Source organism: Podarcis liolepis (genome assembly GCF_965112155.1).
Source record: "Podarcis liolepis genome assembly, chromosome: 8".
Classification (NCBI taxonomy): domain Eukaryota; kingdom Metazoa; phylum Chordata; class Lepidosauria; order Squamata; family Lacertidae; genus Podarcis; species Podarcis liolepis.
Window position 1 is genome coordinate 4,308,104 of NC_139560.1, and position 26,090 is coordinate 4,334,193.

At 43.6% G+C, this 26,090-nt stretch overlaps 1 protein-coding gene across 4 annotated transcripts in view; it reads right to left on the reverse strand.

Annotated features, from left to right (window-relative positions):
- The window catches only part of ADGRB1 (adhesion G protein-coupled receptor B1), a 380,579-nt gene that overhangs the window by 5,247 nt on the left and 349,242 nt on the right, over positions 1-26,090 (reverse strand). Inside the window, exons 26-31 of one of the 4 annotated variants that reach the window (XM_083516501.1) lie at positions 21,060-21,155; positions 17,713-17,752; positions 8,902-9,614; positions 6,874-6,909; positions 4,808-4,912; positions 3,102-3,155 (exon numbers count right to left, since the gene is read on the reverse strand). In XM_083516501.1, the coding sequence (XP_083372627.1) occupies positions 3,102-3,155; positions 4,808-4,912; positions 6,874-6,909; positions 8,902-9,614; positions 17,713-17,752; positions 21,060-21,155 (1,044 nt within the window). Of the gene's footprint in view, positions 1-3,101; positions 3,156-4,807; positions 4,913-6,873; positions 6,910-8,901; positions 9,615-17,697; positions 17,753-21,059; positions 21,156-26,090 lie in introns of all 4 variants that reach the window. The other 3 variants (XM_083516500.1, XM_083516503.1, XM_083516502.1) reach the window with 3 other exon arrangements.

Consider the following 26,090-nt stretch of genomic DNA (forward strand, 5'->3'; position numbering starts at 1 on the left):
GGCTCCCTCAGCCTATAGAGCGAGATGAGCGCGCAACCCAGATACATACGTACATATGTACGTATATATGCTTTGGGCCACAATTTACCCAACATATGGCATCTTCCATTGTTCAGTGTGAGTAGTGGGAATGGCTTCTACAAGAAAGGCTTGGAAAACACACATTCAACAGAATGAGTTGCAGCTGAAATGTAAAAAATAAGTGCTTCCAGTACATAATGTGGGTCTATATAACTAGACTGAGATGATTATCTTAAGAAGGTGTTTATAATAAGCGATGAATGGCACAAAAATCTTTTTGTGCTTCCTTTTTCTATCCATTTGTCCTCCGATCACTTAATATTTGTTCTTACTGGATGGGCTATTGACTGTAGCCTGTTTTATTATAAAGATAGTCTTTATGTATTTATGGATTGTATTAGTTATATTACATCGAAATAGGTCTTACTTAAATGAAAAGTGGTACAAAAAAGCACACCTTTAAAATGCGCTGATAGTTTTCCAGTATTGCCCATGTTGTACATGTTAAATATTTGAATTAAGTCATTCATATTTTTTTTTTAAAAAAGAAAGTAAAAACAAAATACAGCCCCAGGGATTTTAACCTCCCGCCCCTGCAATGTGTTGAGGAAATAAATGAATGCCACATTTGCAGACCTTTTTCTCTGCATAAATTCTGGGCATCAGGTTTGCCCATGAAAGGCTTCAGCTCAAAGCAGGAGATTGACAGCTGCACTGAACTGGAAACAGTTCTGAATTCGGTCCCTCCTCAAGGCCGTGGATCAAAGCCACCACCCTCCTCCCCAAAAGAGATTGGGAGAATATTCCTTTTATCACCTTCAAAGCAAATACCGGGTGGTACGTGAACAAAAGATTCCTTCCTCCTCTCCACAGTGCATAGCTAGAGGCTGAGATCAGATGGCTTCAAGCATCACCCAGTCTGAGCAGGAGAACCTCCTTCCCATCACTCAGTGACGTGACTTCAGAAGCAAGATGTTCTACTGACTGGGTGAGTTCTGCTTGAGGGTCTCCTGCTTATTGGTAGCAAAGCAACTTCCAGCTCATTTTTCCCAAGTCTTGGTTCACAGGAGGGGAAGGGCTGATCTAAAGAGCTTCAGCAAAGTGCTTAAGGAAGCGTGTGAGAGATATTTTGAGCCTCAAAGGGATGCGTCCGAATTCTTCTGTGAAATCTTCCTTCTGCAAAGCCTAGTCTCTCTAGCCCAGCACTCTGCCTCAAACAGTGGTCCATGAAAATCCACAATAAGGGCACACCAAGAGATCCATCCTTCTGCTGCTCACCAGCAGCTTATATTTGAAAGTCACAAAATATGCACTCTTGATGGATTCTCTTGAAAACATAGAACCAAATAAGCAGAAGACTTACGGTTCTGTGTTTTCAAGAGAATCCATCAAGAGTGCATATTTTGTGACTTTCAGAGATTTATAAGATTTATTTGGTTTTGCAGAGAGTGTGTATTTCATATATTTCATACTGTTTAATGCTCTGCATAGATTATATAAAGAGTTTATATTGACATCGCATTGTTGTACTTGGTCGTGTTGCTTTGGATATTACTGATAATTGTTTGCAACACAGGGGTTTAATTGTTTGGTTACTGCTCACCAGCTGCTGGCATTCAGTGGCAATACTGCCGCTGCCCTTCCTCCACCCTCCTCCTCCTTCTTTCCTTTTGCGTCAAGGGACCATGTTACATATTTTTTTCTTGTCGCAAAGCAGCTGCTCTGGGGGCCTTTTGAGCTGAAAAGCTAGGGTGAAAAACAGCACTAGGAAACCTCTAATAACATAAATGTTTGTGGCTAATAGTCACTGACAGACTGCCCCCATCCTTCTCCAAATATTTATCTATCTTCATGGCCTAGAACCCTCGTGTCTATGGGACCACCTCTCCCAGTATGCCCCATGGAGGACCTTAGGGTCCATAACTAGCAACACCCTAGAGGTCCCGGGCCCTAAGGAAGTCAGATTAGCCTCAACCAGAGCCAGGGCTTTTGAACATTGGCCCCAGCCTGGTGGAACGCTCTCTCTCATGAGACCAGGGCCCTGCAGGATCTGATTTCTTTCCACAGGGCCTGTAAGACAGAGTTGTTCCGCCTGGCCTTTGGCTTGGAATCAACTTGATCCCCTCCCCCTCTTTCCTTTTTCCTTTTTCCTTTCTCCTTTTGTGATGGAACTCCTATTTGGGAACTTCCCTGGCTTTTTTCTGGCCCATGTAGGACCAGTCTGGATAGCTGGCCTTGGTGAAGACTTGACGTTTTCATCCCCAAAAACGTTTTTTATTTGAGTTCCTACTGAAATGAGGCTGCATTTTAATGTTGTATTTTAATCTTGTTTTTAAGTTGTATTTCAATCAATTGTTTTTATACTGGTGTTAGCCACCCTGAGCCCGGTCTTGGCTGGGGAGGACGGGATATAAATAAAATTTAATAATAATAATAATAATAATAATAATAATAATAATAATAATAATAATCTAGTCCTCTTTGGAAGACATCAGACTTGAAGACCTCTCACTAACTCTTGTCTTATGTTTGTGAATTCCAGACAGTGGCCACGATTACTGCATGCCCAGGGATTGGACTAGAAGACCCTCGGGGTCCGTTCCAGCTTTGCCATTCTACGACTCGATGTGTTGTGTGAAGAAGGGAGGGTTTCTTCTTCTCAATGGTGATGTCTGTCCCGAACCTGCTGTCGGGACAGTCATTGGGGTAGCCATGGAACCAAGGTGATGGAAAAGCTTCGTAACCATAAAACATGCTTCTGAGATGGGCGAAGTGGACATCTTTGGACATTGGCAAGGCAAGAGAAGGTGGTTGCCAAGTAGGTATGGTTTGGGAGGGATGCAGTCAAGGCTCTAACAACGTCGGAGGGAAATGGATTGGGAGAGTTGCATGATTCCTCTTTTCTGTGCGATGTCGGGAGCGGAAGGGTCAAGGGAGCATTCGAGGGGTGCTTGACTGAGAGGACCGGATGCTTACTTAAGGGTAGGAGAATGCGTTTGAAGACATGCGCCGTGGCGAGGATTGGAGGGGAGGATGTCTCTATGAGGTTCATTAAGGAAATGCAGGCAAGTAAGACTTACGCTAGCGTTAGTTTTATCACTTCCACCCGAAGAAACACTCCATCGTTTTATAGCCTGAGTGCACAAGAGAGAACAGTGTGTTTCCCTCCTCTTTGATCAACGTAATTGAATTGGTGTACACCAAGGAATAAGGGTGCGCCTCCTGCGCCCAGGAAAACAATGAAATAACCATTCCAGAGCATTTACCCTTTAAAAACATAGTGCTTGGTGGGGAAAGGGAAACGTGCAGAACTGGAGAGGAAGCTGCAAAAGGAACCATAAAATGCTGGCAAGCAGTGTTGCATTACGCGCCTCCATAGGAACACAGAAAGCTGCCTTCTACTGAGTCAGACCTTTGGGTCCATCAAGCTCATATTGTGTACTCTGACTGGCAGAAGCTCTCCAAGATTTCAGACAATGGTCTCTCCCAGCTACACCTGGAGATGCTATACCTGCAGGTATACCTGGATATTCATACATTGCAAGGGTTGAATTAGATGACATTTGGGGTCCTTTCCAATTCTACAATTCTATGATTCTGTGCTTCTATGCCAGGGATTGAATCGGGATCATTCTGCCTGCAGAAGAGGTGTTATGTCACTGCACTATGGTTCTTCTTAATTTCTAAAGGCAGCGTGGGGAGAATCAATCTTGAGATTATACCCTAGTTATTTTATTTATTAAATTTATTACTCCTTTTTTTTGCCATGGCAACTGAAAGCGACTTACAATATTTTAAGCAAGCAAACACATACATGCATTAAAACCAGCTTTAAAAACAACCTAAGACAATGTGGTTGTTTTCTTCTTAAAAATCCCGTCCATGAAAACAAAAATGCTGTACAGAATTCAAAGCCAAAGGCCTGGTGAAAAAAGAAATGTTTTTGTTGAACTAAAAGCTGGTATTGACTTCTGATTCATCCTGCCTTAATTAATCCAGAATAAAGGAAGATGGTCATGGATAAAAAACCAGGATGTATCTGCAAGAAGTAATTCTTTGTGCAGAAACTTCTCAAATATCCCCTGCTACTTAGCTCAATCATGGAAAATTATTATTATTTTGCACAGGTGTAGCACCAAGTATGAGATAGTGTTACTCTTGAGTTTAGTCCTCCATCTGTGTGGTCTACTAAAGCACAGGAAGCGCTGTAGGCCAGGCACTCTGCTTGGGGGCCAGATCATTATTTCTGCCCCCCCCCTTTGAGGTTTAACAGGTGGGCGGAGCCTGAGATTTAGGAATGATGCCATCATCCAAGGTCGATAGCATTGGGACAGTAGAATGCAGCTTTTGAAAAAAAGGCAGGCTGAAGTTTCTCCAGAAAGAACTTCCAGCTGAACAGTTTATGGGGAAAATTTATGGGCTGGGGATCATCCATCATTTGGCAAAAGTTTGCCTGGATACCATTTTGGCCAGCGATTGCTGGACATGTCCAGGAAAACCAGGACGTATGGCAGCCCTATATCTAGAAGACACGGGAGCAGGGAATCAGAAAAAAATTGAAGTCATTTGAGCTTTTCTCCAGTCAAACGAAGAAGAAGACTTATCAAAAACAGATTTTCAAACTGCAAATATCCTCACATGGGTGGGGGAGAATAAAAGGCAGGAGGGTTTTGCCCACAGGTGTAAAATTATGGTTTTTGGAATTTCCCAGATCCTTTGTTTGCAGGCCCCCAAATAAATTAGGTCCCCGGGGATGGAGTTTTCAGGAAACTGGGCCAGAACTCACCTTGCTGTCTGTTGTTGGGGACTCCTTCTCTTTCTCTGCATGCTGCAGCTTTCGGTTCAAGTCCTGGAACATGTCTTGGTGACGTTTTCTCGTGTGCATGATTTTCTGCAACGGGCGAGAGAGAAACAGGTCAGGATATCCCAGGTCCATCAAAGCCTCAGGCAGGAATTGTGAGATCAATTAAACCTAATTAGGAATGGGTGAATCTGTCCCAGTTTCTCATTGTTCTAGTCCTCATTTCTCCACATTTCCATATCACTTCATAATATATATATATATATATAGAGAGAGAGAGAGAGAGAGAGAGAGATCTGATGAAAATTCTTCAGTGTTTTAGTGCAGGTCTCTCTTAATATAGTTATTTTTGGGTGCAGTTTCCCCTAATATAAATTTACTGATTTACACTTATAAACTGCTTGGTTATTATAAAACTTCTAAGCCGTTTACAGTTTTTAAAAACATGTTAAGATGATCAATAAAAAGGTTAAAAAGAAGTATCTAAAACATTTGTAACATAATTAAATGAGCTTTTAAAGAAATCAAAAAAGATAACTAAACTCAACAGAAAGCAAAAGGATTAATACACATGCCAGCCTGCTACATTTGTGGATAGGGTCGCCAAACAAAAACATTTTAAGCAAGCACCACAAAGAGCGTTTGCCTGGTTTCAATAGGCAGGGAGTTCCAAAGGGTGTGTTCTACCATAGTAAAAGATTGATTTCTTACAAGTGTGGAATGAGTATTATTATATGGCACCTGTAGTAGTGCAATGCATATCTGTATGCTATTTTCTCTAATGCATAGACTTTGATGCATACTAAATCCTAGTGTGTGCATTTCTGAACACCCTGGAACTCCACTGCAAAATTCAGAGACGTGTGAGTTGTTTTGGAAACTGCGAATTAGGTAGGGCTGCCTTTAAATGTGAACCGGACTGAATTTCTCCCCCATCTTTAGTCCTAGCCAAGTAAAAATGCAGGACTGAAAACCCCCCTAAATGGCCCAATGAGTACTGAGAATGATCATTGCTCTCAGAACGCAGGATGTCCGTTTGCAGGGGGTTTCCATTTGGTGGGTTCACCCCTTTTTGTACTTTTGCAAACCTTGGGGTTCCCCCAAGCCTCTTAATAACATCCTCATGAGAGCAGATGGTTCAGTTTGGGCTACATAAGGAGAACGAGGTTGCTGTTTGTATATAGGATTTTTCATCCAAAACGAACCACTTCATTCTTTCAGTTTATGCTATGCCTACTCAGAGAGGTGCCCTATGCAACACTCTGGGATACAGTTGCTGGACATTTTCTTTGATTCCTGGCTACCAGAAATTCTCTGTGCACTGCCCATGAGTCAAATTAGGCACACATTTGCATCAATGTACATTCCAGTGGGAGGGATGCGGGTGGCGCTGTGGGTTAAACCACAGAACCTAGGACTTGCCGATCAGAAGGTCGGCGGTTCGAATCCCCATGACGGGGTGAGCTCCTGTTGCTTGGTCCCTGCTCCTGCTAACCTAGCCGTTTGAAAGCACATCAAAGTGCAAGTAGATAAATAGGTACCACTCTGGCGGGAAGGTAAACGGCGTTTCCGTGTGCTGCTCTGGTTCACCAGAAGCTGGCCACATGACCCGGAAGCTGTATGCCGGTTCCCTTGGCCAATAAAGCGAGAAGAGTGCCGCAACCCCAGAGTCGGCCACGACTGGACCTAATGGTCAGAGGTCCCTTTACCTTTACATTCCAGTGGAGAAAATTACCCCTTGTTATGGGGAATAAGCAGTGCTTTCTTTCCTAGAAAAAAGAGGTGCCAGAACCCACTACGAATGCCTCCCTCATCTTATAATGGCAATGGCGCCCACCTGAGAGGTGCCGGAACTGAGTTCCAGGGAGTTCTGGCTGGAAAAAAATTAGCTCTGAATATGACACAAACTGATTCATGGGTTCTCAGGACTCAGACAATGACTCCAGACATTTTGGGTGTTAGGACAGTCAGTTCACTATATATGAAACTAAATTCAATGGAGGAATGGGGATGATAAGACCTGTCCATTATGTAAATGGAGAAGTACTCACCTCGAAATCTAGCTCTGCATACCGGGATTTCCGTCTCTGGGGATTGAAAGAGAAAGACAGATTAGCAGTAGGGTGATACCACTCCAATGACAACATTTTTTTTGCCACCAATTTTTTTTTTGGGGGGGGGCGATATTTCCCCTAGAGAAAGCACCATGCAAAGAGGCACTTGGTGTACACAATTTGCAGCAATGGCCACAATCGTGGCAGCCGTGCGGAGTCCAGGGGTGGTCCTACCATTTGGCAAAGTGAGGCAACAGCCTCAGGTGGTGGATGAAGCCCCTAGTCATTCTCCTCTGCTGAAAAAAACAGAGCTGCATGTGTGCTCTGCCACACTAGCCTGCTGCTCAGAGGAGCAGTGGAGGACACGATCCCATCACTAATGATTTGGGATCAGTTAACAATCTGGGACCTGGACCACTTTACCGATGAGATCACCTGACCCCATATCAACCGCTTTGATCTGGCATAGTTACAGGAGCTACAGAATGTGAATTTTACATTTTAAGGAAATCAGTGATTTAGTGTGGCAGAACTACACTTGGGAGCTCCCTGCCTTTTGATATCAGGCAGGCTGTATGCTTTTAAAAACATTTTAGTATAGATAATCCTACTCAGTTGTTTAGAAAGTTTTAACCCGTTTTATGAAAACCATCCCTCTCTCTGATTAGTTTTATATAGGCCAGTTTGCATTTCTTAGTGCAGAATGGATTGATCTGATGTGTAGAGATCTTTCCTATTCTACTTAGTTCAAGAAAGTTCTGGAAGTGTCTCTGTGTGAAAGGAACAAGCAGAAACTTCACGATGTTTGGGTTATTCCTTCAGAGAAGCTGAGTACAGCTGGCTTAAACCGGTCCTGTTATCTCTTCTGTCAAGGTCATGCTGACTATAATAGTGAGGCCAGAAGGAGCCCGGGTTTCACTTTCTCTTTCTATCTCTTTTCCAACTGGTGTGGTGTTCTGTATATAGTTTTAGACTTATTATAAGTTATTGTGTTTTTTTATAATTTATTTTTATTAAAGATTTTCTTGGTTTACAAAAGTATGCGCAATGTCTCTCTCTCTCTTTCTCTCTCTCTCCCCCAAGTAACATTTTTTACAGATCAGTTTCATTTGTTGAGACATTAGGAAGAAAGGGGGGAAAGAGGTAGAGGGGGGAGGAAAGATGAGTGGGGTGGGGTGGGGTGGTGATGTTTCTATTTTACTTAATATATGTGGGGTTTTGTGTCAGCATTGCTTGTGCAGGTTCTTTGCTGTTTACTTGTGTTCCTTTGGTGGTAAGAGAGGTTGGGGTTGGCCTGGGGTGTGGTTATTCATTTGTGGTTGGCTGTGGTGGTCTTTGTTTTCATGTGTGAGTGGGGTGGGTGGATGTTTTGGATCAGGTTAGCCATATTGATTTGTATGCTGTTGGTGGGTTTTTGTCATTGTCTTGTTGGGCTGTGTGTGTGATAAAGGGGAGCCATACTGGGGTGAAAGCGTTTTCTTCTATTTGTCCCCGTATCAGTTTCAGTTTATTGGTTAATTTTTCTAGTAAGGCTGTTTCCCATACTGTTTGGTACCATTGGTCCAGGCTTACTCCTGACAGGTCTCTCCAGTTATAAGTTATTGCTAAGTTATGTCTGCTGCAACTGGATTTCTTATGGACAGTGCCAATCCTGAATGTATTGGATTTGTGACCATTATGCAGTAAAGCTCTGCTGGATGAAATGTCTCTGGTCTATTTTTGGAAACCCCTGCAACCTGTGTAAGTTTTTACTCTAACTATACACTGGAATCTACTCTGGATCAATATTGAGCAGACTTTCAATGACAATATGCCTCTGCTATCTCCCCCCAACCTTACTCTGGCCAGTCAATTTATCCCCGTATTGTATCAATACGACTGGTTCTTTTTCAAGGCCTTGGGGACAGCTTGGTGTTCTTCAGCCAAGGGACCTGAGGTCCTTTCCAACCGGAGATGCAAAGGAACCTGCAATGTTCTCCGTGCAAAATGTGTGCAATATCACGTAGCTACCACCCAGCCACATACCTCAAGGGAGCTCATGGAAAGGGTGGAAACCGTCTCACTCTTGGACACCATGCCAGAGTTGCCAGACTCGCCCGTGTCACACAAGCTGTTTGGCATCTGTGAGTCACCAGACTTGTTAACCATCGGAGGTGACAGCTGGTGCTGCTGCTGTTGCTGCTGCAACATAGGCGAAGCCTGACCCTCCCCGCAGCCCATCACCACAGGCTCCCTTGGAGGGCTCTTGACAACGAAACCTGGGTCAGTGGCCATACTGAGGTGGATGAGCCTCGTCTGGGGCATCTGGTCAATGTTGATGCTGTATTTTGTATCGTCTTTGGGGGGCGGCGGAGGCGGCGGAGGCTTCGGCCTCAAGGTGGCGGTGTTGGAGGGCAGGATGACGTAGCTGGTGTCTATGGCTTGGTCCTGCGCCCGAGAGAGCTCTGAGTCCAGCTTCTTGAAGATGTCCCCGTCGCAGATATAGATGGACTTTGGAGGCTGGCTCTTGTCCTTCTTCAGAGTGAGGGTGTGATTGCTGAAGTCGTTGAGGTTGATGGCCCCCAGGTAGTGCGGGGAGCCTTGGAGGTGCATCTTGGAGACGTTGGCTGGAAGACTGTTGAAGTTGGACGATCCCTTCTGGTGGTTCAGCTTCAGCTTCTCCTCATCCTGCAGGGACGGGCGTTTCAGAGTCCCCGTGATGGTCATGGTGCGGCAAGTGCTGATGTCTTTGTTTAGCACTAATGGGTCGGCGGAAAGAGGCAAAGCATCAGTAACCGATGGAACTGGACGTGTCTTGCTACACAACAAAAATGACTCTCACCATTATCACACCACCCAGGGATGTCCCCACCTATCTCCAGAACAGAGGCTCCTAAAGGGATTTTTTATTTTATCATCATCATCATCATCATTATTTATTAAATTAGTATACCGTCCTATACCCGCAGGTCTCAGGGCAGTTACAACATAAAATCTCAGTATAAAAACACAACATACATAACCAAAATAGAAACAAAAACAAGTCAATAACTGCCCCCCTGCAACACATTTTAAAGGGGAATTAGAGTTTCACTCTTGTTTCATTCTTGTTCTAGACTTAGTGGCTCTGCTTTCAACAGCTACTGAGTGGTTTTTTTGTCTCCTATTCATTCATTATGTGAAGACAATGGATGAAGAAATAAATGGCCTGTTTCTAATTCGCCTGGTTATGTTTAAAATTAATCCACAAGCTTCTCGGACTGGGTTATACATGTCAATAAATAAATAAATTTGATTTATATGTCCTCTCGAGATCCCGTGTTTAATCCACTGTGTTTCATTCATGATGCAAACATTGTATGGATATATAACCTAGTTACCTATATTGGTTTAAAATGTTTTATTGATTTTATCCTTGACCTTGGTCCCATGTAGACAGGACACCTTTGCTCAGACTCCTTGGCCCCAGTTCCCAGTTTGCTACTGGGCCAAGTTCAGCATGTTACTACTAGCATATAAAACCCTTAACAACTTGGGATCAGTTTACCTGTGAGATCACCTTTCCCCAATTATGCTTGATTGATGGCTTCAATCTGCAGAGCTAGCACTCTTACACGTGCCCAATAAAGCTCATTCCGCATTTGTAAGAACTCAAACTTTTAGTGTTGCAGCAGCAGCTACACTTTGGAACTCCCTGCCTATTGATTTCTTTTTGGAGCCTGATAAACTCATTTTTGTTTAGACATGTCTACCCAGATATCCAAAATGCTGATGTCTGTTTTAAACTCCTTTGAGTTTATTGTCGATTTTATTTTCCCCCTGAATGCTTAAGATTGTTGTTATTAACTGTTTTTACTGATAATTTTATTGTTTTATTCTTATTGTAACTGCTTTGATTTTGTTTTTAAAAAACAATCAAATAATGTATGCATAAAGTAAATAATAAAGTGTATTTTTGTCCCTTTCCTATTTGAGAGATTAGATACAGAATATCCTCTATATGCTTTCAGACCAAAAGAGCAGCTTCAGCGCTTATAAGAAAAGAAAGAGTCAAATTCTGAAGGAGATGGAGAACATCACATGCAAACATACATATGCATCACAGATATAAATAAACAATACATTGCTATTGCTCAGCCAACTCTCAGCTGAAAGGAAAAGAGGGTTAAGAATTCATGGTTGTCTTCTATGATACACCCCAGAGTCATGCAACCAAATACTTACCCATCATATCAGCAGAACAGCTGCTTTACCTATTCCTCCCTGAAGAACAGGGGAAAATAAAAGACCAACAAATATGGGCTTGGGGGCTTCATTCAGACAATTCCCGACTAAGGGTTGGAGCGTTACATTGTTGCTGGGTGGTTGTGTTGTCTTGTAAAACACAACTGCAGGTTGTTGGGGTTTAATTGGTCTGCTATGGTGCCTTGCGCTTGCTAAGCCAGCAAACTTCAAGGGCAAGCCAGCAGAAACAATGACCCAAGCCTTTGTGAGACGGGCTTCCTTGCATGGCACCCGTTAGATGATATGGACTACAACTCTGATCCTAAATGTGGGCACCAGCTTGGGGAAGGCTGGTTGGTCCAAGACATCTTGACATCCTGGGGTGCGGGAAACCCAATTGGGTAAGAGAACTGTGGTACTCAAACGTGACAACTGGAGGAGGAATTATGATATCTAATGGGCATGGAAATGAATTTCCCAGATCTTGGATCTTAGATGAAGATCATGTGGGGGTGACTGAAATCTCTAGACCCTGTTTTTTCTATGAAACAGTAGACGTCTTGCAAGGAAAGATGGAGGCATTTAGCTGTTCTTCCAAGCTGTTCTTCCAAGGGATGCTTCCCAGGATATGTGTTTCTGTGTGTGTCACAGTGCTTGCTTTCCTCTTCCCTCCACGTTTACCTTTCCTTTTGTGCCATGTCTGTTAGGTTGTGAGCCCCTAAGACGTGCCTGCCTGATCTTTTAATACCTCTGCAGTGCTAAGAAAACATCCGCTGCTTGTTTAAAATATTACAGAACAGTCGCTCTGGAGAGTTAGGGGTGTAAAATGGAGCAAGGGCCGTCCTTCTGTTTTTTTGGATGCCTTTGGTTTTGTTAAGGTTAAGATTGTCGGCGCTGAGAGAGATCAGAAGGATAAAAAGAGACACCACAGAGAGAGGGAATAAATGAAAACAGGGAGGGGAAAGAAGCCAGGAAGAGGGAGAGGTGAGAAGACGTCAGCAGAGAGGGAAGCGACATGTTTGATCGAAGGGCGTCATTTGGAGATGCCAAAAGAAAAAGCAATATGAGAATCTGGCTAGGGGCATGTTGGCACTGGGATAATTTGTGGGAGCTCACACTCCCTTTTGAAACCTTGAAGCTGAAAAGAGAAGGCGATAAATAGTCCCTGTTTGAAACAGGAGTGATGGGCTGCAGCTCACTCTCCAGCAAGCTGGCTCTTGTCGATGGGCATGGACTCTGCTCACCAGCAAGGATACTCATTTTTGTAACACAAGCTGGCAGAGCGAGGATAACAAGAGTCTGATACGCCATGGAGCGAATCTGGTGTTGGCGCTCCACCGGAAGGACAGCCTTCTAATGTGCAGCTAGATCACAAGTCCCAAACAACACAAGTAAGGTAAAGGTATAGGGGTAAAGGGACTCCTGACCATTAGGCCCAGTTGTGACTGACTCTGGGGTTGTGGCACTCATCTTGCTTTATTGGCCGAGGGAGCCAACGTACAGCTTCCGGGTCATGTGGCCAGCATGACTAAGCTGCTTCTGGCGAACCAGAGCAGCGCACGGAAATGCCATTTACCTTCCCACCGGAGTGATACCTATTTATCTACTTGCACTTTGACGTGCTTTCGAACTGCTAGGTTGGCAGGAGCAGGGACCGAGCAACAGGAGCTCACCCCGTTGCGGGGATTCGAACCGCCGACCTTCTGATCGGCAAGTCCTAGGCTCTGTGGTTTAACCCACAGCGCCACCCGCATCACAAGTAAACATGCATCAAGTTGGGCAGAAATGGATTGATCCAGTATAGTGTAGTGATCAGAGTGTCGGACCTGGATCTGGGAGACGGGGGTTCAATTCCTGTCTCTGCCATGAAGCTCGCTAGGTCAGTCACTGCCTCTCAGCCTACCCTACCTCACAGGGTTGTTGTGTGGCTAATGTGGGGAAGGGAGCAAACTGTGCACACCACCTTGTACTCATTGGAGGGAGGGCGATACAGAAATGTAATAATAAACAAACAAAGTGGTCACTATACTGAAGACTGTTGTGGGACAGAGGGCAATCTCGGTCCTTGGCTACAGAGTGAGCCGCAGTCATTGGAAAGTAAACTCACTCACTGAATCATGCATGTGGTCTGAATATCCAAACCATATACAGTGGTGTCTCGCAAGACGAAAAGAATCCGTTCTGTGATTCTCTTCGTCTAGCGGTTTTTTCGTCTTGCGAAGCAAGCCCATTGACGGATTAGCGCTATTAGCGGCTTTTAGCGGCTTATCGGCTTATCGGATCAGCTGATAAGCGGCTTAGTGGCTTAGAAAAAGGGGGGGGGAAACCTGCAGGAACTTGCAAGACATTTTCGTCTTGCTAAGCAAGCCCATAGGAGATTCGTTTTGCGAAGCACCTCCAAAACGGAAAACTCTTTCGTCTAGCAAGTTTTCCGTCTTGCAAGGCATTCGTCTTGCGGGGCACCACTGTATTTAAAGCAATATGATACCATGCTAAACTGTCACAGCTCCCTGCCTCCAAAAAAACAGGTTGTTAAGGGGTGCTGAGAGTTGCTAGGTGGTTCCTGTTCCTCTCCCAGAGTTCCAGTTCCAAGAGTGGTTTAACAAACTAATCCCTCTTCCCAGTTAACTCTGGGAATTGTAGCTCCGCGAGGCGGAATGTGGGTCTTCTAGCAACTCTTAGTACCCTTAACATACCACAGTCCACAGAATTATTCGCAGGGAGCCATGGCTGTTTAAAGTGGTGTCATAACACATTTGCCAGATTCCTGCCCTGTTCCTAGTGCTGACGCAGAATTCGCATTCCCCACAGTCCAGACGAGTCCTTCGTTCTGTGAGGCTCGCTGCCAATCTGCTAGACGTGAATGGGGACACAGCGAGTCCACCCCGAAGGATCTGAAAACTGAGCATGAGAGTACGGGCTTGTCTGCACTTCTGTTTGTGTCATTGCCTAGAAATCACATGTCTGAGCAGGTCGAATCTCCCAAAATCCATATATAAATCCAACTAAGATGATTTCCTCTTCCATCTCTAGTTTCAAATCCCAGTAGGGAAGCTGCCATCTTGATAAAAAGCCAGACAACAAATAGAAAGGGAAAGTGAGATGAGGGGATGGGCAGATAGACAGGATGGGGAAGGACTGATAAAGTTTGTGCATGGAAATGGATGAATGGAAGGCAGAGATGAACCAAACAATGAGAAGAATAGCTCCACACATTGCATTTTAACATTGCCTAGAGTTTTGTGCCTGCCCATAAATTTATACTGTATGGAGTCAGGAAACAGGTGCAAATGTGTCCTCTCACCCGGGAGATGGGACTGCCTCCATCTCCTCCACATCAGGTAAGAGCACACCTGGTGGCAAACAAGAATCGGCTACAAGAAAGAGCATGATATAAACAGACAGAAAAAGAGAAGCCTGGAAAGGAAGGGGGGGAAAGAAATCCAAGAAGGAAAATACAGAAACGATCATAGAGGTGGAGACAGCAATTAATTCTCAGCCTTAAGAAGAGATCCTGGTTTGGAAGATTGGAATTCTATGCAGGGTCGAAGGCAGCTGGGGTTGTCCGGGATCTTTAAGGAAATCCCATGAAATGTTAAAGGTGTTTTTTGGGTTTGATTTTACCCCTTCCCCTGGTGATTCAGGGATGCAGGAGGAGAGCAGAGCATTTAAGGAAGGGTTGAGGAAGCACAGGGCATTCTTGAGAGAGTTCTCAGTTGCAACGGATGCAGCGCTGGGTCTATTTAAGCAGGGTGAGGGGTGGGAGGTGGGAAGAGGGTGGAGGCCCAGGCAAGTCTGCAAGGCTGGGGCGATCAATTCCCAAAGGATGTGGGTAAGAGCAAGGGAGAAGCGGAGGAGACAGAGGATGCTGGAGGAATAAGCTCACCCATCACCTCTCCCAGAACAGGGAAGGTCTAGAGGAAGAAATGCAATATGCGAGGATCCTGAAAATCACTAAATGTCCTAATTTAAACATCCAGTTCTTATATGGTTAGGGGCAGCCGGAGTGGTTTTTCTGGCATGATGATCAGGTCTCATGAGCTGTTTCGGAACTGCCTGCCTATTGATATCAAACAGGGGCCTTCTTTGTATTCTAAGCCTATCCAGATGTTTGGAAATTTGATGTGAGTTTTAGCCTATTGTTATTTTAACTTTTCAAACGTCTTAAATCAGTGGTTCCCAATGTGTGGAACCCCTATTTTGTTTTCAAAAGCGAAGCCACAAACCCCCTACTTTGGAAAATTTTGATATCTGCAGACCCCCTGGGTGGGTTATAAGCAGATCCCCCTTTTTAAAAATAAAAAAAATTCCTTCCAGTAGCACCTTAAAGACCAACTAAGTTAGTTCTTGGTATGAGCTTTCGTGTGCATGCACACTTCTTCAGATACCCTATCTGAAGAAGTGTGCATGCACACGAAAGCTCATACCAAGAACTAACTTAGTTGGTCTTTAAGGTGCTACTGGAAGGAAATTTTTTTTATTTTGACTATGGCAGACCAACACGGCTACCCCCTTTTTAAATCATTGTTATTTTTCCTTACTGGTAATTTTATTGTTATCTTTTTTAAAAACCATGTTGAGACTCCCCCCCTTTTACAATCAAGCAGTGTAAAAAATTATGAAAAAGAAAGAAAGAAAGAAAGAAAGAAAGAAAGAAAGAAAGAAAGAAAGAAAGAAAGAAAGAAATTGGAGCCCAGATCAGGACTCGTCACTGCCTGCTTCAACCCATTTCCTGAAATGTTTCCCACCATTGAACTGCAATTGGGGAAGATGGTAAAAGTACCCACACAATGATTAAACTAATGTACCCAAATCCACTATGCCCCAATGAAAAGCCAATTCATGTGGATGTTATCATGCATCAAAAATGGTTGTGGGAACCAGTGTTGGGAGTGCAATGCTTAATGTCACTCCAACAGGATAATAATAATAATAATAATAATAATAATAATAATAATAATAATAATAAGTTGTTATCGGAACAACTGTTTAGAAACTGGTGCTGGAGTTTTGGTTTTCCTCTTCCCTCCCTGTTCCTTTTCCCTCTTATATCGTGGTTTTTTGATTCTTTTAGATTGTAAAATTGCAGGATAGGCTCTGTCTTGTTTTGAACAACCAGGCCACCCTGGGAAGCTGGGAAGACTGAGCAGCAGGGAGAAACTAAATAAATAAAGACCTGCCAAATAATAATAATAATAATAGACCTGCCAAGGGCTGACCTAACTGTGATAAATAAAGGCAGTCATTTTCATTCAAGTATAAAGTGAGTCTATTTTTTTTTATATATATATGAGAAGGGACACAGAGGGGAGGGCACCTGAATCTTCTGCCCCTCCTCCCATGCCCCCTAATCTCCAACACTTTCCCCCTTGGAAAGCGCTTGAAGGAACAGGGCATGAAGAGGGTCTCAGCTCCTCATCAATGCCAGAGTCCCCTTCAATGTAGGAAAGCCACTTCTGCACTTCGGAGGAGGTGGGGTTGCGGGCTTCACGGCCCCACCACGTGCACGGAGGGTGGAACCCAACCCTCGCATGATTGGGGGTATTCCCAGCCACGTCACCTCCTGGCCAGCCAATCAGCTGGCTTAGGGTGTGTGGCCTGCCTTATTTAAACCAGGAGACGACCGGGGATCTCCCTCTTTGCCACCTGCCAGCTGTTAATACTTTTCCCACCCTCCCGCCCTATAAGGTTTTCATTCCTTGACCTTGCTATGTACCTTGGTTAGTTGCCGTTAAGGGGCCTGGTAGGAATTTTTCCACGTGGCAAATTGGCACCAGTCACTTGGTTTTTCGCCTACCTCGTAGCAAATCGTCACAACTTTCTGGGTATTGGCGGTTAGACATTGGTATTGCTCTGTAGATGGAAGAGGGGAGGTAGCGCCATCACCTGCCCCACATATTGAAGGGTAGTCCGATAAAGGATTCCGGGGGGCGTGGCCCTGTCTGAAGCCTAAGGAGGTGAGGGCCTAAGGCACGCCCCCTAGCGGTGACCCTAAGGGAGTTCCTAGTTGATGTGCATCAGCAGGACTCCCCCTACTGGTGGTTAACCCTTCCCGGACTTCAAGCGGATGGACTGGAGTCAGATATAGTGGTTAGGACCAATGCCTAAGCCAATACCGCTCATCACCTGTAACCAATAAAGTTGTGGCCTTATTTAGCCATTAACCTTAATTATTGTGTCATGTGTCATTATTTTCATTGGGGAGGGGCAGGAACTGGTCACAGAATTAGACCCTCCCATGCCATCCTGGCTCTAGATGCGAATGGTGCAGTCATGGGATTAAGTCAGCCTGGCTTCCACCAATGTGTCCAGTTTGGGCCGAGGCCTCTTCTTCCTCTATGTATGCCCCTTCCCAAAAGCCTGTCCCCATGGAGGTTGCCGTTGACCTCAGCCAAGCCCCAAGCATATAGGAAGGCAGTGGAGGAGAGTTAGCCTACAGGAGATGGAAGGAGGCAGGAGCTCTTGAGGGGCAGGAATGGCCGGGAGCAGCTCAGACGCACAGACCAGACGCAACGCAACTTTTGACACAAACAGACAGCAAGGATATATATCATAAGAAAGAAAAGGAAATTAAGGTCAAGCTCAATCCCCAAACCAGGTCACTTGTTGATTTCTCACCTGTGATGTGCTCACCTGATCTACAAGCCATATCCACATCCTTCTCGAAATCAGTCTGGAAGACAGAGAAAACAGGAGGGGGCGGTGGTCAACAAGGCGGAGGGTAGGGGGGAGGTTATGGGGTGGCAGAGGAAAGGGGGGCCTCAAATCCATCGTTACTGGCACATTTCCAGAACTAGCAAGCAAAGAGTCACAACAACAAGACCCTGGTGTGAACAAAAGGGGGAGTTATTGAGAAGTGAAGGTGTTCAGGTGCATTCAGACAGGGGCAATATTGTCTTCCTGATTATAATTTGCCATTGTCCACTTCTGCCCTGTTGTCTAATGTTCCTTTCACACTGCAGCACCTATGGCATTATGGAACTGTGGCTTTTTGTCAATTCACTCCCACAATTCCCTCCAGTCTTTGATGGGCGCAGATGATCGTCTGAATGCGTAACCATAACCAGATTTTTCATTTAGATCTGTATCTGAAACCATTCTGAGCTATCAGCCTGGTCAACAGACAATTTCCAACTGAGTTAGGCAGGGAAGGTTTCGTTAAATCATAAATGGCTCTTTGTTTCAGGTTCTTGAACATCAAACAAAAGGCAGATTTCAGTGTGTCTTGTGCAGCGTCAGACTCGCACACAAGTCTCCCAACTTTTGGCGATGTGAAACTTCTCCCAGGCCTTTGGCCAATTAAACAATCTGTTTTAAATGGGACGGGTTTCTGTTTGTTACTGTGGTATGTATTGTTGTGTTTTTATATTGTCAACATCCTTGTGATCCTTGGATGAAGGGTAGTGTATAAATTTTAATAATAATAATAATAATAATCACCTAACACAGAAATTAGCACCAAACATGCACTATATTCCATTAATTTTCTGGAAGTGGCTTTTATGCCGCATGAAAGCTCAAATATAATATGGAAATTAAGAGTTAGAGAAATGTTGGGGAAATGAGGAAAGGCTGGGTGAATGCTGCCTTTGGCAGGAATCAACATATTATAGGGATGGAGACAATTATGCCAATCCTTCACGTCTGCTCCTGTCTAATTTGCTTTCTGAGAATCTGAGAATCCTCCGGAAAAATAATCTCTCAAAGGACCTGTTGATGGCATTTTACCATTGTACTGTGGAGAGTGTATTAACCTATGGTCTGTGTATGTGGTTTGGGAGCTGCACAGTCAGGGAAAAAAGAATGCTGTCCAGGGTTGTAAAGACTGTGGAGAGAATAATTGGGTGCCCTCTTCCCACCTTGGATCAAATCTACACTTCCAGGTGCCATAAGAAAGCTGCAGAGATAGCACAGGATAGTGCGCACCCTGGAAAGACCAGGACTAGCCACCTGAGAAACAGTTTCTATCCAAATGTGATTTTGGTTTTAAAAGCAGTGTAAGGTAGTCTCTGTGGAAGTATATTGTATTTAATTATGGGGTATCAGGCTGGGATAGCAGGCTTGTTGGTTTTTGAATGTCTGATGTAGATTTTTTTCAATTTTGTTGTTCTGTCTGGGACAATGACAATAAAGATTATCGTATAAAGATTATTGTATCGTTATGTGTGTGGGAAGGAAGCTGGTAGCAGCTTGTGCATATTCTTGCATATATCAGTTGGAGGAGAAAACTGCACACCGAGACTCTTCTGCAAGTCAGTTGGCGGGTCAGAGACGCATTCAGATATGCATCCTGTCGAACGCAACAGATCGGAAAAGCAGAATCTGAATCCAGACGCACATTCAATGCACATTCAGTTGAAGATAGTGATTGGAGAAAGGTCTGAGCAAGATGGAACAATGGTCTGACTCAGCACAAGACAACTTCTTACAAGTATGAATTCTCAAGAGAGCCTTTTGTGGCTGTGCAAGAGCTAACTGGGCAGAAAAGTGGAATATTCTGTGGAAATCAAGAGATATTTTTCCCCCAAGTCCAAGCATCCATCCTGATAATTTATGAGACTAGAAGAGCTGATTTTCCCCTCATTTCATTCCTCTCTTTCATTAAATAATTTTTATTATTAAAAAAAGAATGAAACTGTACAATGAAACTGTAGAAGCCACCAAATACAGAACAAACGAATAACGCAGAATCCAATTCATTCTCTAAAAACACTTGGTTGAAATACGTACATTTTCAGCAGATGACATCAGGATTATAGGTGCCTGTCTGATTCCCATAGGAAGAGTGTCCCAAGTTACTGTTGCCACTACGCTAAAATCCTAGGTTTGCCTAGAGACTTAAACTAATATGGGATAACTCTGGGACTGTTAGGAGGGTTCCTCCTGATGATCACAAGCGATCTGGCCTGTTGTGTACAAGGGACGAGGTGGTCTTTCGGATAACCTCATCCTAGGCCATTTAAAACTTTGGATACTACTAATAATACCTGAAACCTAATTTCATATTTGACTGACAGCCAGCGCAGAGCTTTCTGCACAGCTGTGATGTTATTTTAATCTTTAAAAATATAAAGCAACTGGTACATTTCCATAAATAAAATATATAAAGCATTATTTAATCATCTATGGGAAAACTTGGTGCAAGTGAATGGGGATGAATGGAAAATAAACAGGCTGTCTGGAGGTGACCTCACAGACATGTGGAGTCAACGCGGGACTCCATGAATTTGAAAGTGGCACCGCCCTTGTCACACTAATAATAATAATAATAATAATTTTATTATTTGCACTCTGCCTACCTGACTGTGTTGCCCCAGCCACCCTGGGTGGCTTTAGACAAATATAAAAGCATAATAAAACGTCAAACATTAAAAACTTTAAAGCCCTAAACAGCCTCGGTCCAGTATACCTGAAGGAGTGTCTCCACCCCCATTGTTCTGCCCGAACACTTAGGTCCAGCACCGAGGGCCTTCTGGCAGTTCCCTCATTGCGAGAAGCAAAGCTACAGGGAACCAGACAGAGGGCCTTCTCGGTAGTGGCGCCCGCCATGTGGAACGGCCTCCCACCAGATGTCAAGGCAATAAACAACTATTTTACTTTTAAAAGACAACTGAAGGTGGCCCTGTTTAGGGAAGTTTTTAATGTCTGGTGCTGTATTGTTTTTAATATTTGGTTGGAAGCTGCCCAGAGAGGCTGGGGAAACCCAGCCAGATGGGCGGGGTATAAATAAATTATTATTATTATTATTATTATTATTATTATTATTATTATTATTATTAAACTTTGCCAAACTGGGCTGCCTTCAGATGTCTTCTAGAAGTTGCTATGTAACTCCCTGACATCTGATGGGAGGGCATTCTGCAGAATGGGTGCCACTACCAAGAAGGCCCTCTGCCTGGTTCCCTGTAACTTCACTAGAGAAGAGAAAAACTGCATTTTCCTCATTCCTTAACAGAGGAACAAGAGGCACTTTATCCTACCATGAGCTGAGCATGTCCGTTCTGAAACGACCCCCCAGAATCTCCATTTCCTTCTTCCTGGCGGTCCACCACTCGGCATTTCACAGCATCCTGTACCTGGGAAAGAGCGCGGCGTGAGAGAGAATTGGATCAGAGCGTCAGAAGGAGCAAAAGAAAAGGAATGAGGAGCAGTAAGTCATTTCAGCACCAGGACAGAGGCACACCCAGCAGAATCTGCTTAGAGCGGCCCGTTTGACCGGCCCATGGACCCCCACCGCCTGCTCAAGGACCCCAGCCACCCCCTCGGTCAGCTCACTGTTGGAAAAATGCCCAGGAAGGCCACCACCTTCCTAAGACACCGAGACATCTCTCCGGTGGTCACCCTCTGGCTGTAAATCTTCCTCAGTCCAGAGAGATCAGTGATAAGTGACCCCTGTCTCCTGAGAGCACACTCGTCTTCTGGCATCCCATTGCAGAAGAAAGAGACAATCAGTAGCTCTAAACTACTTTATTTACATCAGTGGCGTAGCGTGGGGGGTGCAGGGGGGGTCGGCCGCACCAGGCGCAACATCTGGGGGTTAGGGTTAGGGGGTGCAAATCCACGGGTTAGGGGGCGCAAATCCATGGGTTAGGGGGCGCAAATTACTTGCCTTGCCCCGGGTGCTGACAACCCACGCTACGCCACTGATTTACATTGTCTATACATAGAGCTTCCATCAGCGTGTCTGCTCTCTCTGAGCAGCAGTACAGAAGAGCACACTTCACTCAGAAGCGAAAGTAACTTCTTTTTTTTTTTTTTGCATTTTAAAATTTTTTATTAATCTTTCCATATATATACATTAAATCCGTGTTTCATACATCTCATTCTTTTGGACTTCCTTCAACGTCCTTGACATTCATTCGTATTTATCTCTTTATAACACATTCCAATCTTTCGTACTGCCATTAGTACCATCTTTCAGACATTGTTTTCCATAAGCAATACTTCTTAGTGTTTTACAGTGCCTCTTTAAATCCTACTAGCGTTGTGTTTACTAAACATTTGTTCTCCAGATAATCCGCAAATTTTCCCCAGTCATCTATAAATTTTTGATCCTTCATATATCTAATTTTCCCTGTCAATTTATCTAACTCCGCATATTCCGTCAATTTTAATCTCCACTCTGTTAACGTTGGGCTTTCTTCCTGCTTCCACTTCTGCACCACCACGATTCTAGCTGCTGTTACCGCATATTGGAAGATTTTACAATCCTTTCTTTTAATATCTTTTCCGACCATACCTAATAGAAAAGCTTCGGGTTTCTTTACAAATGTGTAGCTTAATATCTTTTTGATTTCATTATAGACTTCGTCCCAGAAGCTTTTAACCTTCCCACATTCCCACCATTGGTGATAGAACGTCCCTTCTTTTTGTCTACATTTCCAACATTTGTTATCTGTTTTATACATCTTGGCTAGTTTAACGGGTGTTATATACCACCTATATAACATTTTTAACATATTCTCCCTTAACAGTACACATGCTGTAAATTTTATATTCACTCTCCACAATTTTTCCCAATTCTCCAATTGAATATCATGACCGAGGTCCTTTGCCCACTGAGTTATCACTTTTTTGACTTTCTCATCTTTCATGTTCCATTCTAACAGTATTTTATACATACTTGACAGATTTTTCCGATCACAGTTTATTATCTCTCTCTGAAATTTCGATGTCTTTTCATCGTAGCTCCTCTCTTTCACTTCTTTTTTAAATATCTCATTTATCTGATAGTAACTCAGCCAATCGTATGTATATCTTTTTACCTGGTCGTATGGTTTAATTTTCCACTTCCCTCCTTCCTTCAATACCATTTCTTCGTACCTACCCCATTTTTTCCCCATATTGACTTTCTTTACACTTATTAACTCCACTGGTGATAACCTGTGTGGGGTTTTTGGTTCTAGTGTGTTCTTATATCTATTCCAAACTTCTATCAAAGGTCCCTTAAAGATATGGCTGCAAAATCCCTTATGTACTTTTATCTTATCTCTCCACAAATAGGCATGCCATCCAAATTTGTTCTTATACCCTTCTAAATCCAATAACTCTGTATCCTCCAACTTTATCCACTCTTTAATCCAGCAAAGGCATGCCGCCTCGTAGTACAGTCTCATGTCTGGCAGGGCGAAGCCCCCTCTTTCAGTGGTATCTGTTAATATCTTAAACTTAATTCTGGGCTTCTTTCCTTCCCAGACAAATCTAGAAATCACCCTTTGCCATTCTTTAAAGTTTTTTGTGCCCTTTATTATCGGGATTGTTTGGAATAGAAAAAGCATTTTGGGGAGTACCATCATTTTGACCATGGACACTCTACCCCAGAGTGATAATTTCATCCTTGCCCAAATCTCCAGATTTTTCTTAATTTCATTCCACACTGGGATATAATTATTTTGGTATAGGTCAATATTTTTATTGGTAAGCCAGAGTCCTAAATATTTAACTTTTTTAACTACTTCAATTCCTGTTTGTTCCTGTAATAATTCTATCTTATCTTGGTCTAAGTTTTTAACGATCATCTTTGTCTTATTCTTATTTAGTTTGAATCCAGCTAACTTCCCGAATTCCTCCATCTCCTCCAGAATTCCCTTTAAGCTGTTTATGGGATCTTCTACCGTTAATACCACGTCATCAGCATATGCTTTAACTTTGTATTCGTTTGAACCTAATGATATTCCCTTAATTTGTTTGTTTTGCCTTATTGCGTTTAGCAGAACCTCCAACACCACTATAAAGAGCAGCGGAGAGAGCGGGCAGCCCTGTCTTGTCCCTTTAGATATTTTTATATCTTCTGTTATGGCATTATTTATTATCAGCTTCGCTTTCTGTTCGGTGTATATTGCTTTTATCCCATTCCAAAATTCTTGACCCACTTCCATAATTTCTAAATTTCTCAGCATGAAGTCCCAGGTGACGTTATCGAAGGCTTTCTCCGCGTCAATAAAAATCAGACTAGCTGGCTTATCAATTCTGTCCGATAAATATTCTATTATATTAATTATGCCTCTTGTGTTGTTTTTTATTTGCCTTCCCGGTAGAAAACCCGCTTGGTCCTCATGCATTATCTTCACTAATATTTTTTTAAGCCTTTTTGCTAAAATTCCCGCAAAAATCTTATAATCTGTATTTAATAAGGAAATGGGTCTATAATTTTTTACTTGGGTTGGGTCAGTATCTTGTTTTGGAATTATTGTGATAAATGCCTCCTTCCAGGTGCTTGGGATCTCTTTTTCCTTTAGGGTCTTATTCATCACCTCAACTAACGGAACCGTCAATATATCTTTCATTTCTTTATAGTAGCTCGCAGTAAAGCGAAAGTAACTTCTACAGTACTGAGACTGAGCAGAGACTTCCTGTCTCACGCTCTCAGACACTCACATGATGTAAACAACCATTGTGCTGCTCTCGGCGCAGCTGGTGAGATAAAAATCCTAACACTCACATGCGCCGTGCTAAACCAGGGCGGAGCAGATGGGGACTGCCTTCCACGATGCCAGTTGGCTTCCCATTGCCTGCAGGAAGCTCCTGCAGGCAATGGGAAGCTGTGCACAACTCCTCTGTGCCGGAAGGAGCACCGGAAATAGCGTTTGCATATGGGTGCGCGCTCACTCACACTCCGGCCCACCGCGGCGTCTGCGGGACTGTGAACCGGCCCAAGCCACAAAAACTTTGCCGAACCCTGGCTTAGAGGTTTCATTGCAATTGGGCAATATAAGCACGTTGTGAAATAAATAAATAAAATTTATAGAATGAGTCCTTACAACAACCTGGGGATGAGGGCGGAAAGAGAATGGGCCCTCAGAATTTTTTAACGAATGGTACTAGAATTTATCAGTTCATCCATCTTTATTAAGCAACGTCCCCTCTGACTGTGGAGGCAGAACATTGCCATCATGGCTACAGATAGCCTTCTCCTCCACAAATTTGTACAATCCTCTTTTAAAGCTTATCTAGGTTGGTGGCCATCACTGCCTCCATAGTTTAACCATGCACTGTGTGAAGAAGAACTTTCTTCACTACTGTTTAGCTAAAGATTATGGGATGGGAATCAGAGTGGCTTGTAGATTTTATTAAGGCCCCCTATACCCCACCTCCCAAGGGATGCGGGTGGCGCTGTGGGTTAAACCACAGAGCCTAGGGCTTGCTGATCAGAAGGTTGGCGGTTCGAATCCCCATGACGGAGTGAGCTCCCGTTGCTCGGTCCTTGCTCCTGCCAACCTAGCAGTTGACAGGTCAAAGGAGACTGGGACAATGCCTTCTGATCCAGTAGTTATGCAAAGCAATATATGGTCTTTTCTCAAGCAAGGCAAGATTTGAGTTTGGGCTGAGCCGAATCAGTATACCTGAAGGAGCGTCGCCACGCCCATCATTGAGCGGGGACACCGAGGTCCACCTCCAAGGGCCTGCGAGAAGGTAGGTTACAGGGAACCGGGAAGAGGGCTTTCTCGGTGGTGGCACCCGCCCTGTGGAATGCCCTCCCATCAGATGTCAAGGAGATAAACAACTATCTGACTTTTAGAAGACACCTGAAGGCAGCCCTGTTTAGGGAAGTTTTTAATGTTTGATGTTTGATGGCTTTATGATTATATTATTATTATTATTATTATTATTATTATTATTATTATTATTCTGTTGGCTGGGAAAACCCAACCAGATGGGCAGGGTATAAATTATTATTATTATTATTATTATTATTATTATTATTATTATTATTATTAATATACCCTGCCCTTCCCGGTTCAGAAAACTGGGCTCAGGGCGGCTAACAACAAATTTAAAACACTTAATTAATGCAACAAAAAACAGCATAAAATACAGTATAAAATGTGAATAACAATAAATTCAGAATTCAAAAATCAGTTTGGGGAAAAATCCATCCAATAAACATTAGATGATTACCAGGGCTAGCTGGCTAAATTAGTCCTATTTGAGCCAGCGGGGAGACCAGGGGAGAATTAGGATCCCAGAGCAGGTAATCTTCATAAAAAGGGGAGAGGGAGGGAAGGAAGGGG